General features: G+C 35.9%; 1 protein-coding gene across 2 annotated transcripts in view; it reads right to left on the bottom strand.

Annotated features, from left to right (window-relative positions):
* BUB1B (BUB1 mitotic checkpoint serine/threonine kinase B) overlaps positions 1-15,517 on the bottom strand; it is a 48,349-nt gene that overhangs the window by 25,625 nt on the left and 7,207 nt on the right. For both annotated transcript variants that reach the window (XM_038580030.1, XM_038580031.1), the window contains exons 3-8: positions 14,391-14,450; positions 13,823-13,967; positions 10,500-10,696; positions 4,155-4,324; positions 2,448-2,662; positions 2,184-2,275 (exon numbers count right to left, since the gene is read on the bottom strand). In XM_038580030.1, coding sequence (XP_038435958.1) covers positions 2,184-2,275; positions 2,448-2,662; positions 4,155-4,324; positions 10,500-10,696; positions 13,823-13,967; positions 14,391-14,450 — 879 coding nt within the window. The remainder of the gene's footprint in view (positions 1-2,183; positions 2,276-2,447; positions 2,663-4,154; positions 4,325-10,499; positions 10,697-13,822; positions 13,968-14,390; positions 14,451-15,517) is intronic.

Below are 15,517 nucleotides of genomic sequence, written 5' to 3'. Positions count from 1 at the left end.
CAAAACAAAAAACCCCAAAAAACCCAAACTCCTACACAAATGTTCACAGAAGCGTTATTCAAAATTAGCCAAAAAGTAAAAACAACCCAAACATCCAAAGGGTAGCTGCTCTTGATAAGTTCAGGAACTTGCAAACGGTCTGGTTTGACTATATGCAGGGGAGGAAATTGGAGACGTTAGCAGAGGCCAAATAAAGAATGGTTTTATAACTTAAGGAGTTTTGGTTTCATCCCAAAGGTTACACGGAGCTGTCAAGGAATTCTGATCAGGAAAATGAAACAATGAGATTTGCAATGTAGACTTGTGACAGCATAAAGAATAAAAGGGATAAATAATACTAGAAGTAGAAAGATTAGGCAGGTTGTATTAATCCCAGCAAAGAACAATGGAGACACAGAAATCATAAAGAAGACTGTTAAATCTATATAAGAATAAGAAATATATTTGTAATGGTTACCACTAAACAAGATCAAAATCAAGTAACAAATTAGGGGGAAAAATCTGCAACTCTTATTACAGATTTTAGCTGAATCTTTTATCTTAATCTTTTATCTTAACCTGAAGAGGAAGAGCTCCTGGAACATATCATTAAGAAAAACAAACAAGGCATGCCTGGGTGGCTCAGTCAGTTAAGCATCTGCCTTCCCTTCAGGTCATGACCCCAGGGTCCTGGAATTGAGAGCCACGTCATGCTCCCTGCTCAGTAGGGAGCCTGCTATTCCCTCTCCCCTCTGCTTCAGCTCTCTCTGGCTATCTCTCTCACTCTCAAAAATAAAATCTTAAAAAAAAAAAAAAAAGGAAAAATATAAACTAAAGAAAAATGTTGCAGAGAGGTCAAATAAGACAGTCATGAAGAAGACTTTTATTTTTTTAAAGAATTAATTTGTTTGAGAGACAGAATGAGAGGAGAGAGAGCATTAACAGGGGGAGGGAGAAGGAGAAGCAAACTCCCTGCTGAGCAGGGAGCCTGATGCAGGGCTCGATCCCAGGACCCCAGGATCATGACCTAAGCAGAAGGCAGATGCTTAACTAACTAAGCCACCTAGGTGCCCTGAAGAAGAGTTTAAATAAAAATAAAATTCAACATTTTCTATACCATATTTATTTTGACAGAGTTGAATCCAAAAGTGATTTGAAACATTAAAAAATTAAACATCCACAAATGTGTGCTATCAATTTCTTCAGGTAATCCCTTGTACAGGTTCATAGGATTTTCTTCTTTTCTTTCCATGTTTTTAAAAGATTTATTCATCTGTTTGAGAGAGAAAGAGAGCATTGTGGAGAGGGGCAGAGGGAGAGGAAGAATCTCAGACTGTGCTCAGCTGATCTCATGACCCTGATACTAGCCAGGTACCTCTCCTTGAATTTTCTTAATAATAGCCTCCCTTGTATTGAGCTTTTGTTAGGCAGAATTTTTTTGCTACAAATCTTATTTTTGCATTACCATAGTACCTGGCATATAGTGATGAGGGGTTATAGGTTAGTTATGAGAAAACTCTGGCACTAGGACACAGAATCTGACCCTAGTTTATATGCTCTACACTGCTATGTATTAGACTAAATCTCACACTGCTTGATGACCTATCATTCTTTTTCTTATAAAACAAATACTGAGGATTAGGAAGAAAAAGACATCCAGAAGGAAAGAGCAGTGTAAGAGGAAAAACTATCATAATTTCTAATTACTGTCAATAACAAAGGTAGAACAGGGTACCTGGGTGGCTCCATCTGTTAAGCATCTGCCTTTGGCTCAGGTCATGGTCCTGGGGTCCTGGCAGCCAGCTCCACATCAGGCTCCCTGCTCACCAGGGAGTCTGCTTCTCCTTCTCCCTCTGCCCCTCCCCTACTGCTCATGCTCTCTCTCTTGTGCTCTCTGTATCTCTCTCTCAAATAAATAAAATCTTAAAAAAATAATAATAATAAAGGTAGACATTTCACTCAAATCAAAGTGATTATCTTTGACTACAGCAATGTAAATATAAACCTATGAAGTTTATGTCTCAATAGGAATATTACTAAATGGTCTTTCAGCCATAACATACTCTAAAGAACACAGACATTAAAAAACCACAATTTGGTTACTTTCATTCCCATAAAGAAGAAAATGCCTTTGGGAACCAGGATAGGTGTTTTTGCATACTCTTAATAATTCCCACCTCAGAATATCAGGAAATCAAACTCACATAACTGGCTGTTGTGCAGTTTCTTCAACATATGGAGTAAAACTGGGAAGCAGAGAGGGTACAGTGGTCACAGAAGCTGTACCACCATGAGGCTGGCAATGAAGAAGAAAATGAAAATTACCACAGTTATATATTCTGACACAATCTATGAAGACCATGCCTAATCATTCAGGAAGAATGAAAAGAGATACTAAAAATACTCCTCTACTCTAAATCTGAAGTCTTTGTTAAGTCGGCAAGAAGACTGCATCTAAGAGTCCTTACCCGGTATTCCAAAGGCCTGCCTGTGTTCCAAGGGCCTGCCTGCAGCTCATTTTCTTTGGCTCTGGACACAGGGGGTGCTATCCATGGTTGAACTGTAGGCTTAAACAACTCTGCTCCAGAAGCCTCATCAGCATTTTCATCAAAAATAGTAATTCTGGAATTACTTTGCATCTGTTGAGGAACTGGATTTTGGAGTCTTCTGTTCTGGTTTGAAGCTAGGAGAAAAATATTAAAACTTTATGTGAAATTTGTAATTATCAGGACGCCTGGGTGGCTCAGCAGTTGGCATCTGCCTTTGGCTCAGGGTGTGATTCCCAGAGTCCTGGGATCAAGTCCTACATTGGGCTTCCCACATAGAGCCTGCTTCTCCCTCTGCCTGTATCTCTGCCTCTCTCTCTCTGTGTCTCTCATGAATAAATAAATAAAATCTTTAAAAAAAAAAAAGCTTTAATTATCAACTGAGATGCCAGATAAGGTATATCTAACTTTTCCTAAAATCAAATCATACTACCATAGAAACAGAGATTTTTTTAAGTAATAGTTTAAAAACCTCACATGAATCAAATTAGTAACTTTTTAATCCATTCTGTTTGTTACTTATACTCTCCCTCCTTTCCCTCACCTCTAATCTTTTACTTACAGATGTTAAAAAAAATATTCTGCATCTTCCTTCAGTCATCATTCTAACATTGTCTAGCTTTCTCAGAGACTACACTAACCTAAATCTTCATTTGTCAATTTAAAATTTTTCTTTTAATGGAAATCAGCTGAAATGTGCTGAATCTAAAGAAGACAGATCAGTTCATTTATTAGGGGTGTTCTCTGTAGTAGGGCTCCTTACTACAATCAAGTTTCATTATGATTTGGATGAAATATTCTTTAGGTCTATATGCTCTTTATACCCTAATTCTAGGATCTGCAAGTAACATTTTGTGTTTTTTTTTTTTTTAAAGATTTTTACTTATTTAAATAAATAAAAATCAGAGGCAGAGGGAGAAGCAGGCTCCACGCAGGGAGCCCGATGTGGTACTCGATCCCAGGTCTCCAGGATCACACCCTGGGCTGAAGGCGGTGCTAAACTGCTGAGCCACCCGGGCTGCCCAACATTTTGAATACTGGTAAGTTGATAACATAAAAGGAATCAGAAATTGTTTAAAATTCTGTTTTGTATGTCTAACTGCTATAAATATAGTTAGTAAAAGCTTATTGCTCTCTGTACTTTCTGTTCAATCTTGCTCTGAACCTAAAACTTCCCTAAACATAGTAAATTTAAAAAGAAATTTTAAAAAATTGCTTATCATTGATCATCTTTAGGTATACAGAGTCTAATTTCTGACACCAAAAAGCTGAAGATCACATTAATATATTCTCTCAGGCTTTGGTACATGTAAGCTTTACTTTGACAATATGAAGCTATATTATTGCATATCTTCTTTCGACTAACAACTCAAACTCAGAAACTCTTGATGTTTCCTATATATTAAACTTTTCTTAATTAAGACACAAAATTGCTGACATCTTTTGCTTTTACTGCATACTGTAACCTCAGCTCTCTGAAGACTTCTTTTTGCTACCTAGTATTCAGAAAACTAGAAAAAAAAAAGAAAACTAGGACAGTGTCCACATATATATTTATACATTATCTCTACATAATTTGCCTACCACCTGAGACTAAGAGCTTCCCATAATAACACTTAACAAACTTACCCTTGAGGGCACCTCCTACACGGCTGATTGGAGCTCTTGCTGTCTTTTTCCCTTTGCTTTTTAGTTCAGCCAGTGTGCTTCTCTGGGGTACAGAAGGTCCAGAAACTTCCTCCTCCTCTTCTTTCTCAAGTGCCAACACAGTTTGCCGGGACACTCGAGCTTGGAATTGTCTAACAGTAAGAGAAAGGACAATCAACTTTTGGGGAGATGAACACTACTCACTAGAAACAAAATTTCTAATTTGTTAAAACAAGGTAGAGGAAATATAGAGAAATAGCCCAAAGAAAGTGTTTATTCTCTCAGGAATAAAGAAAGCTACCTTGACATCAGAGAAAATTTGGAATAGGATGACTCTTCTTCCTTAAAAGTCCAAGTTTGACCAATTAGCATAGTCTGAAGAGCACCACTAGGCTGATCTGAGGATCAGATCAGGGTGACTAAGAATTTATTAAGATTAGAGTTTCCCATCAATTTTTTAAACTTACAAAATAATTGAAAGAGTAAATGAGCACCCATATATTTTTTCACCTAGATTCACCAACTGTTAATGTCTTGCCATATCTATTTTATTACTGTGTCTCTTGTTCTCTCTATATGCATGTTGCTCACCCTCATATCATTTTTTCCCAAACCGTATGAAATGAAGCTGTATCCCACATGACATTTTACTTTAGCAAAGCTGGCAAGAGTTTAAAGATTAAACTTCCTGTGCTGCTACCAAAGCTTCACATATTATCAAAAGGGTAAAAAACCAGAATAAATTGCAAGTGCTAGCCAAGACAGAGCAAGCCCACGATAGCCTCTTTCTCACTGGGTAAAATGAAAAACTCTAAACAAAATACAAAAAAAGCAACTGAGGCCTCTGAAAAGTAAACAAAAGCAAGTGGACTGTAGAGAGGAGTCAAACTTGAAGAAACAACCCACACAGGGTTGTTTCCTGTTTTTTTTTTTTTTCTTCTCTTTTCTCTTGTGGTTTTAAATTGTTGCAATGATGGTGTGGGAAGCTAAAACCTCATCTTTCTGGCCAAAGTACTGGGAAAAGGGGACTCTGAGGGCCAATGAATGTGGGAGAGATACTGGAGAAGATGAGCTGAAGAAGGGGATCTCCTACTTCTCTACATGAATTGGCACAAGTCCTGGACTCACTCGTAAGCTATGCACTCAGAGGGCAGGTCCAAAGCAGCGCAGAAAAGGCTTTGAGAACTAAACTATGATATAAACTATTGCCCAAGTCCTAGACTAACCCTTGAGCAGCCTACACATGGGATAGACCCAAAGGTCTTGAAAACTGAACTGCTGTTGGAACCACTATCCACATGAGAAAGAACTTGTGATATCTGAAGGTCAGTTACCTACTAAGACAAAAATATCAACATTCCCTAGAGAATATCAACCAACAGAACTCAGAGTCTAATAACATAGTATCAGGATAAATGTCCAGGATATAATCCAAAATTACATGACAGACAAAGAACCAGGAGAACATCATCAGTTCTCAAAGAAAAAGGTAATCAACACATATCAATATCAAGATGACCTAGGTATTGGGAATTTTCAGACAGAGATTTAAAAGTAGGCATTATAATGACACTCCAAGAGATAAAGGTAAAAATATGTGAAATGAATAGAAAGACAGAAGTTCTCAGCAGAGACACAAAAACTATAATGGAAAACAGACCTGAAAAACACATTATCTGAAATAAAAAATTTACTGGATGAACTCACCATCAGAATAGAGATAGCTAAGGAAAAAGTAAATTAACCTGAAGACAAATCAACAAAACTAGCTACTCTGAAGAAGAGAAAGAAGAAAGGTTAAAAAATTTAAAACAAAAACAAAAGAATAAAAAGGAGCTTCAGGGACCTATGGAACAATATCAAAAGGTCTAACATATGTGTAACTCAAGTCCCAGAAAAAAGAGATAAAGGTGCAGAAATTAATGGCTGAAAACATCTCAAATTTTGTGAAAGGTATAAATTTACATGTTCAAAAAGCTCAGTAATCCATTTGCTCATTTAAGCAAATGGCTTAAATGCAAAAGTAATCACACCTAGGCACATCATAATAAATTTCTGAATATCAATGTTAAAGAAAAAAATGTTAACTGCACTCAGAGAAAATCAACACATTACATACAGAGAAGGAAGGAACCATTCTCACAGAAATCATGATTCCAGAAGACAGTGCAACAACATCTTTAAAGTACTGAAAGAAAAGAACCATTGACCCAGGATTCTACATCCAGTTAAAATATCTTTCAGGAATGAGGATGAAATGAAAACATTCTTGGATAAAGAAAAAAACAAGGGAATTTATTTGCCGTAGGCTCCCTCTAAATGAATGGCTAAACAAACCTCTTTAGGTTCAAGGGAAATTATACTAGAGGAGAAATGGAGGAGACCATTTTCCTTCAAAGTTCTCTAAAATATGTAAGGCTGAAAAAAAATATGTAAGGCTGATTTATAACATTGTCTGGTGGGGTTTTCAATGTATGTAGATGTAATACATATCACAAGTATACCAAAAAAATAGGGAAGATCAAGGGATCTATATGGTTATAAAGCTTCTATATTTTACTCAAAGTGGTGAAATATCAACTCTAAGTAGACTGTGAAAGGTCAGGTCTGTTTATAATATGCCCTAGGCAACAACTAAAAAAAAATAGTAACAGACAAAAAAAGCCAATAAATTAAATTAAATTAAAATGAATTACTATAGAATATTCAGAAATCCAAAAAAAGGCAGGAAAGGGACAACAGAGAAACAAAAGATAAAGAACAAATTGAAAATAAATTAGAAGAAAAAAAAAAAAGAAAAGAAATTAGAAAATAACAGATCTAAATCCAGGACAATCAATAATTAAAGTAAATGTTCTAAATACACCATTTAAAAACAGATACTGTGAGAGCTGAGGAAAAAACAAGACCCAACTATTTGCTGTGTATAAGAAACTCACTTTAAATATAAAGACATAGGATAAAAATGAAAGAAAATCCATACAAAAGCCTGTATCATGAATGTTTGCAGCAGCATTATTTCACAATAGCCAAAAAATGGGCACAACCTAAGTGCTCATTAATTGATGAATAGATAAACAAAATGTGGCATATCCATAGAATGGCATATTATTGAGCAACAGAAAGGAATGAAACACTAATATATGACACAACTATATTCATCAATGATGAACATACTTGAATGAACCTTCGAAACAGTATGCTAAGTGAAAGAAGCCAGTCACAAAAGACCACATAAGGTAGGATTCCATTTATGTGCAAAGCCCAGAATAGGCAAATCTAGAAAGAGAAAGTAGATAAGTGGTTGCCTGGAAGTGGGTGAGTAGGAATGACTGCTAATGAATATGGGGTTCATTTTGGTTTTTTATTTTTTTAATTTTTTATTTATTTATGATAGTCACACAGAGAGAGAGAGAGAGAGGCAGAGACACGGGCAGAGGGAGAAGCAGGCTCCATGCACCGGGAGCCCAACGTGGGATTCGATCCCGGGTCTTCAGGATCGCGCCCTGGGCCAAAGGCAGGCGCCAAACCGCTGCGCCACCCAGGGATCCCATTTTGGGTGTTAAATATGCTCCAAAATTAGATCGTGGTAATGGTCACACAACTCTAAAACCGTTTAAAAATTAAAAAAAAAAAAGGGGAAAAAGATATATCATATACACAAAAGAAAGCGAGAGTGGCTGTATTAATATCAGACCTAGAAGATTTCAAATGTGTATGAACAGGGATAAAGATGACATTGTATAATGATAAGGATCAATTCTAAATGTGTATGCTTCAGAACTTCAAAATATATAAAGCGAAACAAAAGGGACTTAGAGAAGAAATAGACAAATTCATAATAAATAGGACTTGAAAATTCCTCCCTCAGTAACTGATAGAATAAGTACACAGAAAATCAGCAAGGAAACAGAAGACCAGAACAGACTACCCATCAAATTGACCTAAATAACATTTAAAAAAAACCTTCCACCCCTAAGCAACAGAAAATACATCAAGTGTCCATGGAATATTTATCAATGACAAACCGTATTCTAGACCATAAAACAACTTAATAAAATTTAATTTTTTTTTTTTCAAAATTAAACATAGAAATACCATATAATCCAGTAGTTCCACTACTGGGTATTTACCCAAAGGAAACAAAAACATTAACTCAAAAAGATATATACACACTTATGTTTATTGCAGCATTGTTTACAATAGGTAAGATACAGAAGCAACCTAAGTGTTGGGGTGTCTGGGTGGCTCACTCAGTTAAATGATTGCTTTTGGCTTGGGTCTGACCCCAGGGTCCTGGGATTGAGCCCCTTGTTGGGCTCCCTTCACAGCCGGGGGTCTGCTTTTCCCTCTCCCTCTGCTTCCCGTCCCCCCACTTGTGTGTGCTCTCTCTCTCTCCCTCCACCCCTCCCCTCACTTGTGTGTACATGCTCTTTCTCTCTCTCCTTCTGCCCCTCCCTGCACTTGAGTGTGTGCTCTCAAATAAATAAATAAATAATCTAAAAGGGGAAAAAAAAAGAAGCAACCTAAGTGTCTATCAACAGATAAATAGATAAAGAAGACATTGTATATTTATGACCAAGGAATATTATACACCCATAAAAAGCATGAGATGGTGCCATTGGTGACAACATGGATGTACCTAGAGCATATTACCTGAAGTGAAATAAATCAGACTGAGAAAGACAAATAACATAGGATTTCACTCATATTTAAATCTAAAAGAAAAAAAACAAAACAAAACAAAATGCAGAATAAGACCTATAAATACAGAGAACTAATGGTTGCCAGAGGGGATGAGGATGGGTTGCCAGAGTGGACAGGGGTGGGTGTACTGGGCAAATGGGTGAAAAGGATAGGGAGACACAGGGTTCAAGCTATAGAATGAATAAGTCATGGGAATAAAAGGTAAAGCATAAGAAATATAATCATTGATATTGTAACAGCTTTGTATGGTGACAGATGGTAGCTATACTTGCAGTAAGCACAGCACAATATATAAACTTGTCGAATCAAAAAACAAAAACAAAAACAAAAACTTGTCGAATCACTATGTTATACACCTAAAACTAATGTAATATGTATCAACTATACTCAAAAAATATTTTGTAAATTTCAAGAGGAAAACCTAGGATAAAATGTTTGCTAAACAGAGTTCTCAAACATAACAAAACATGATCCATACAAAATACAAATGATAAGTGAGACTTCTTTGAAATTAAAAATTTTTGTTCTATAAAACACACTGTTGGGATCCCTGTGTGGCGCAGTGGTTTGGCGCCTGCCTTTGGCCCAGGGCGCGATCCTGGAGACCCCGGATCGAATCCCACATCAGGCTCCCGGTGCATGGAGCCTGCTTCTCCCTCTGCCTATGTCTCTGCCTCTCGCTCTCTCTCTCTCTGTGACTATCATAAATAAATAAAAATTAAAATAAATAAATAAATAAATAAATAAATAAATAAAACACACTGTTAAGAGAACAAATAGACCACAGTTAAACTGGGAGAAAAGATTTACAAGTCACATATCTGACAAAAGACTTGTATTCAGAATATATATATAATATCCATCTTTAAAATAGAACCAATTTAACAACCAAAATGCATTATGCTAAATGAAAGCAGACTCAAAAGGCTACATACTGTATGACGTCATAGATATGATATTATAGAAAAGGGTTTGGGAATGAGAATAAGTGTTGAACTACAAAGGGAAAGAGCCTAAGGAAATTCTATGGAGTGATGGTATGATTATATATATTGATCATGGTAATGATTACATGTCTCTATGCATTTGCAAAAACTGAGAACTGTACATCAAAGAGTAGATTTTACTTTTTTTTTTAAAGATTTATTTATTAAAAAAAAAAGATTTATTTATTTATTTATTTATTTATTTATTTATTTATTTATTTATGATAGACGTAGACAGAGAGAGAGAGAGAGAGAGAGAGAGAGAGAGAGAGGCAGAGACACAGGAGGAGGGAGAAGCAGGCTCCATGCACCGGGAGCCCAACGTGGGATTCGATCCCGGGACTCCAGGATCGCGCCCTGGGCCAAAGGCAGGTGTTAAACCGCTGAGCCACCCAGGGATCCCTACTTTTTTTTTTTTAGATTTTACTATTTTTTTGTAGATTTACTACAGATTTTACTAGATTTTTTAGATTTTTTACATTTTACTACAAAAATACTTAAGTAGATCTTTTAAAAAATTAAATAGTAACTAAATAAACCTGCCAATTCATGGAGAGCATTTTATTCAGATGCAAAACCAACTATTTCTATCTATTTGTTTTAAAGAGTTAAGACAAGATCCAGAGAAGTTTACCGGTGCTGTGACTGTAGTCGCTCCAGTGGTTCAGCCTTCTGTTGAATCCCTTCCTGAAATATCTTATCTGCTTTCTTAAAGTTTTCTCTAGCTTCATATTCTTCAGCCCATGAGATATAGAACTGAGCAAGTGAAACACCAATCCCTTGACTGTGTAAATAACTGTACATGTCCAAAGGCTCATTGCATAAATGCCCCTGTAACAAATTAGAAGTGTTAACATTTGACCAATTTCTATTCACTTACTGTCTTTTATGTGCCAAACAATCACTGGAGTTATTATATGTAGTTTCCTTCTGCATTGAAAAAATATAAATCTATTGTAATACAATGTTATACTGGGAAGACCTAAAAAGTAGACAGAAGAGATTAATTTGTAAGAAAAAGAGATGAGAAGGAAAGACCTCAAAAAGGTATGACATTTGAGTGTGGCCTTTAAGGAGAAACAGACTTACATCTGGTAGAGTATGGGAAAGGAAGGGCATTCTAGACAGAGAAAATGGTATAAGCAAAGACAGAAACTAAAAGTTTGTAAGGAAGAAGACAAGACAGAAGCTTGGAAAAGAAGGTGTGATAGGTCTTAAATGGCAAGATAATCTTAAATCTACCTGATAGTCAAGGTATATTGGGATGGGAGAGCTATAAGCAAAGGAACGACATGGTCAAATCTGTATTTTAGAAGGGATCTTTTAGGACCAGCTATAATAATGTAGATAATCCTAGTAGTAAGAAGATAGAAAAGATGTCAATAAAAATTCCACATCCATAATGGTCAGATATATGTATTTTCCTTAAGGAAACAAAGGAACATATATCATTTTACAAAGGATAAAAGGGTTTTCATTATTTTATAAAGTTTTAATCATAAGAAAATTTGTCTTTATTCCATATAACAGTTTATTGTTCAGTTTTCCATGCTGCTACTTATTCTTTATTATTTTTTGATAAATAATGTTCCATCTAGTAATCTTCCCTCATTTAGCCATTCCCTTATTTTCTGGCTATACAGCCTCTACTTTGCCCAATTACAAGTAATTCTGTAACAAATATCTTCATGCATGCAACCTTTCACGTTTCATATTACTCTCTTAAGATAAATTTCTAGAAGTAGAACTATGTTAAAAAGTAACAAATAGGGACGCCTGGGTGGCTCAGTGGTTGAGTGTCTGCCTTCAGCTCAGGGCCTGATTCTGGATCCCCGGATCAGAGTCCCACATCGGGCTCCCTGCATGGAGCCTGCTTCTCCCTCTGCCTGGGTCTCTGCCTCCCTTTCTCTCTGTGTCTCTCATGAATAAATAAATAAAATCTTGAAAAAAAAAATCCTGGATATTTCCTAAGAACAATTTTTTCCTTAGACTGTAGTTATCCCTTATAAAAATAACTCTTAGAACAGAGAAATTTTTCTGCAGAGCAAAGAAAGTATGTGAGGATCCCAATTGCTACTCCTCTTGACCATTCCATAAAGAAAGAAAAAAAAAAAACTCAGCAAAATAGTTTAATATGCACCTTGTTCACTATCTACAAAATTCAGATTATTGCTGATCATTCTCAGGCTTATCATTTGAACCTGAGGGTTGTCTAGACTAGCGTTTCTCAGATTGCCTGTGGTAAAGGGGCCAGTTTTGGTGGTGTGTGTTTAAAGTTTCCATTCTATTATTGACCGGTATTTTTATTTTATTTTATTTTTTTTATTTTTTATTTTTTTTAATTTTATTTATGATAGGCACACAGTGAGAGAGAGAGAGAGGCAGAGACACAGGCAGAGGGAGAAGCAGGCTCCATGCACCGGGAGCCCGACGTGGGATTCAATCCCGGGTCTCCAGGATCACGCCCTGGGCCAAAGGCAGGCGCTAAACCGCTGCGCCACCCAGGGATCCCTTGACCGGTATTTTTAAAAATTACAATAAAAACAGAAGTTATCAGAAAAACGATGATGTGTTTGAATGTTGTGGCAATGTCAAATTTGTTAACAAAACTTCTAAATGCTTGCTCTGAACTTTATACTTATCTTGAATAGTCTGCAGACCATTCTTCCATAGCACTGGTCTAGACTATGCTTTCTATGTTATGATAAAATCATTACTCTTCAGTAGTGGCACCAGGTTAACATTTGTGAACATAAAAATTATTCCAATTAATTGTTACTTTTAGCTCCAATTAAATATAATCATAGAATTCTGGGATTAAGAGTTACTTTAGAGATTTATCCAGTCCAGACTTATAGTAAATCACATATAAGAACATCATATAGCATAAGAATATTATATATGATGGAACGAAGAACAAAATCCATTAGTATGCCATAAAGGACCATCAGCTCCATGCTAACAAATCTGTTTAGCATTCTTTGGGTACCATCCTTTGTCACAAACTCCTGTCAGTAATACTCCTAAGATAATTTCTCTAACTTATCAATAATGATGACAAGATATGTCAAACGCCCTATAGAAACCAAGATAGATTATGCCTTCTGGATTCACCTAATTTCTTTTATTAGTGATATTTGAAGTTTAAGATAAGCTTTCCTCAAGAGATACATTTTAGCCAGAAATTTTATCAATTTCAAATGTCAATATAACAGTTATTGTAAATATTCTATTATTTAGAATTATCTAACCTATTATAATAGTCTTTTTTATAGTTCATTTTTTACTTTTAATAAAAATTATTTATTTTTATAATTATCTAGTTATTCATTATCTATTATCTGAAATTCTGAATATTTATCACTTAGTTTTTCTAATATCTTTTAGGATAAAAGCAAAAAAATTAATATCTAGGAAACCCGTCATTATCTTATTTGAAGATGTTTTCATTAAAAAAATCCTCAAGAGTGTACTAGAAATAAAAGAACTACATGTCAAATGACATATATAAAGTGATCAGGCAAATATTTTTGGATGTAGCAATATACTGCATAAAAAACATTACCTTTTCATTCTCAGAAAGGGGACAAAGGGAGACCAAAATCACCTACAAAATCTTTTTCCCAAACAATCATACTACTGCCATGTGCTGGCTCCTACACATCTTCCCTGAAGACAGTTGCATGGCTCAATTATATTTGAAATAAATAATCCACTGCTCCCATAAAGAGGTGTACAGGCCTTATGATCACTTGTAAGAGGTAAAAAAAACACCCTTACATTAAAATCTATCTTTAAATAGAACGTATTTAACAAATATTGAGGATGTATTAAATGTTTAGTATCAACTAAAAAATGGCTCAGGCTTTGCCATTTTTTTGGTGCATACCAGATAGCTCTGGAGAAAATCTCTTGACTTAATATTTTAAACTCAGGCAGCACTTGAGAAAGACTTACCAATTTAAGCCAGAGACTAAGAAATCGGGGATCATTATAGTATCGTTTTTCTCCTTGTAGTGCTTCAACAGCTCTTTCTAATAATGTTGACATATTACTCTCTTTCCCACCCTGAGGATAGTTCTGCTCTGTCCAGTTAATATACCTGAAAAGAAAGGGAAAAAATAATTTTAAAGTTTAATGTGTACTTTTATTCTTGCACCAAGACCCATTCGTGACTTTCTTAAGCAGAAATAACTAATGTATTCAAAGTGTGTTTATTTAGAGGCCCTCAATCACATCTCCTAAGCTATATCCTTCAAACTTTTCCAAATATTGCTAACATGTGCCTCTGGGAAATAATGGGAATGGGGATAAAAGGGTGTAGCTCTCAGTTGTATGCCACAAATTTGAAATTTCTTCAGTCTTGAACACCTCAGGAAGAAACATTATAATTACTCTGTCTCTCCAGGTCCACAAGATACCGCTTATACTCTGACACACTGTTCTGTACACCCTAACTGGAGAAACATGGCCTTAAGGACTCATCTGTTGTTTCTTAGTGCCCTTGTGAAGTAAAAAAACCCACCTATCCCAAACATCCAGAGGGTCATTTCCAGTGTAAAATCGAATTTCAGATTCAAATGCCCTGAAATTTAAACAGAAAATGTTAGCATAAGCAATGGTGATAACAGCCAAAAAACAAGTGTCCCCTCCATTTTTATTCATTTTTAAGTGTTTAATATCACTTTAATCACTTTTTAATTGCACTAGAGGTTGAGAGTTTGTTAAACAGCAAGAAAAATAGAAATAACCAAGATTCTCCCTGATAATATAACAGGAAGGATAAAACATGGGGCAATTAGATAAACAAATTCCAAGACAACATATAGAAAAACAGAATTACACAGCAGTTTAAAGCTCTGGAACAAGACTCCCCACGTTCAAATTAGCAGCTCCACTAATCACTAGCAGAGTGACATTAGACACACTATTTAAATTCTGTTTTCAGGAGCACCTGGATGGCTCATTTGGTTGAGTGTCTGCCTTTGGCTCAGGTCATGATCCTGCTGTCCTAGGATCAAGCCCCACTTTGGGCTCCTTGCTCAGCAGGGAGCCTGCTTCTCCCTCTCCCTCTGCCACTCCCCCTGCTTGTGCTCTCTGTCTCAAATAAATAAATCTTTAAAAAAATAAATAGTTTTCAGTCTCCTCATCTGTAAAATGGGAATAATAGTACAGAAATCTCCCCCTTTTTCTGCAGGGGGATACTTTCCAAGACCCCCAGTGGATGCCTGTAGTTGAGGATACTTTGGAAACCTATATATACTGCATTTTATTCCTGTACATACATACCTAGGATAAAGTTCAATTTATAAATTAGGCATAGTAAGGGATTAACAACAATAACAAAATAGAACAAATGTAACAATATACTATATTAAGAGTTATGTAAATATGGTCTCTCTCTTTTACTACACTGTACTCATCTTTCATCTTCTTGTGATGATGTGAGATGGTATAATGCCTACATGATGGGATGAAGTAAGGCAAATGATGTAAGCATTCTTTTTTTTTTTTTTTTTAAGATTTTATTTATTTATTCATGAGATACACAGAGTGAGAGAGAGGCAGAGACCTAGGCAGAGGGAGAAGCAAACTCCATGCAGAGAGCCCGATGTGGGACTCAATCCTGGGACTCCAGGATCACGCCCTGAG

The sequence above is a fragment of the Canis lupus genome, chromosome 30 (assembly GCF_011100685.1).
Source record: "Canis lupus familiaris isolate Mischka breed German Shepherd chromosome 30, alternate assembly UU_Cfam_GSD_1.0, whole genome shotgun sequence".
NCBI classification, from domain to species: domain Eukaryota; kingdom Metazoa; phylum Chordata; class Mammalia; order Carnivora; family Canidae; genus Canis; species Canis lupus.
This window is presented reverse-complemented; position numbering and strand designations above follow the sequence as displayed.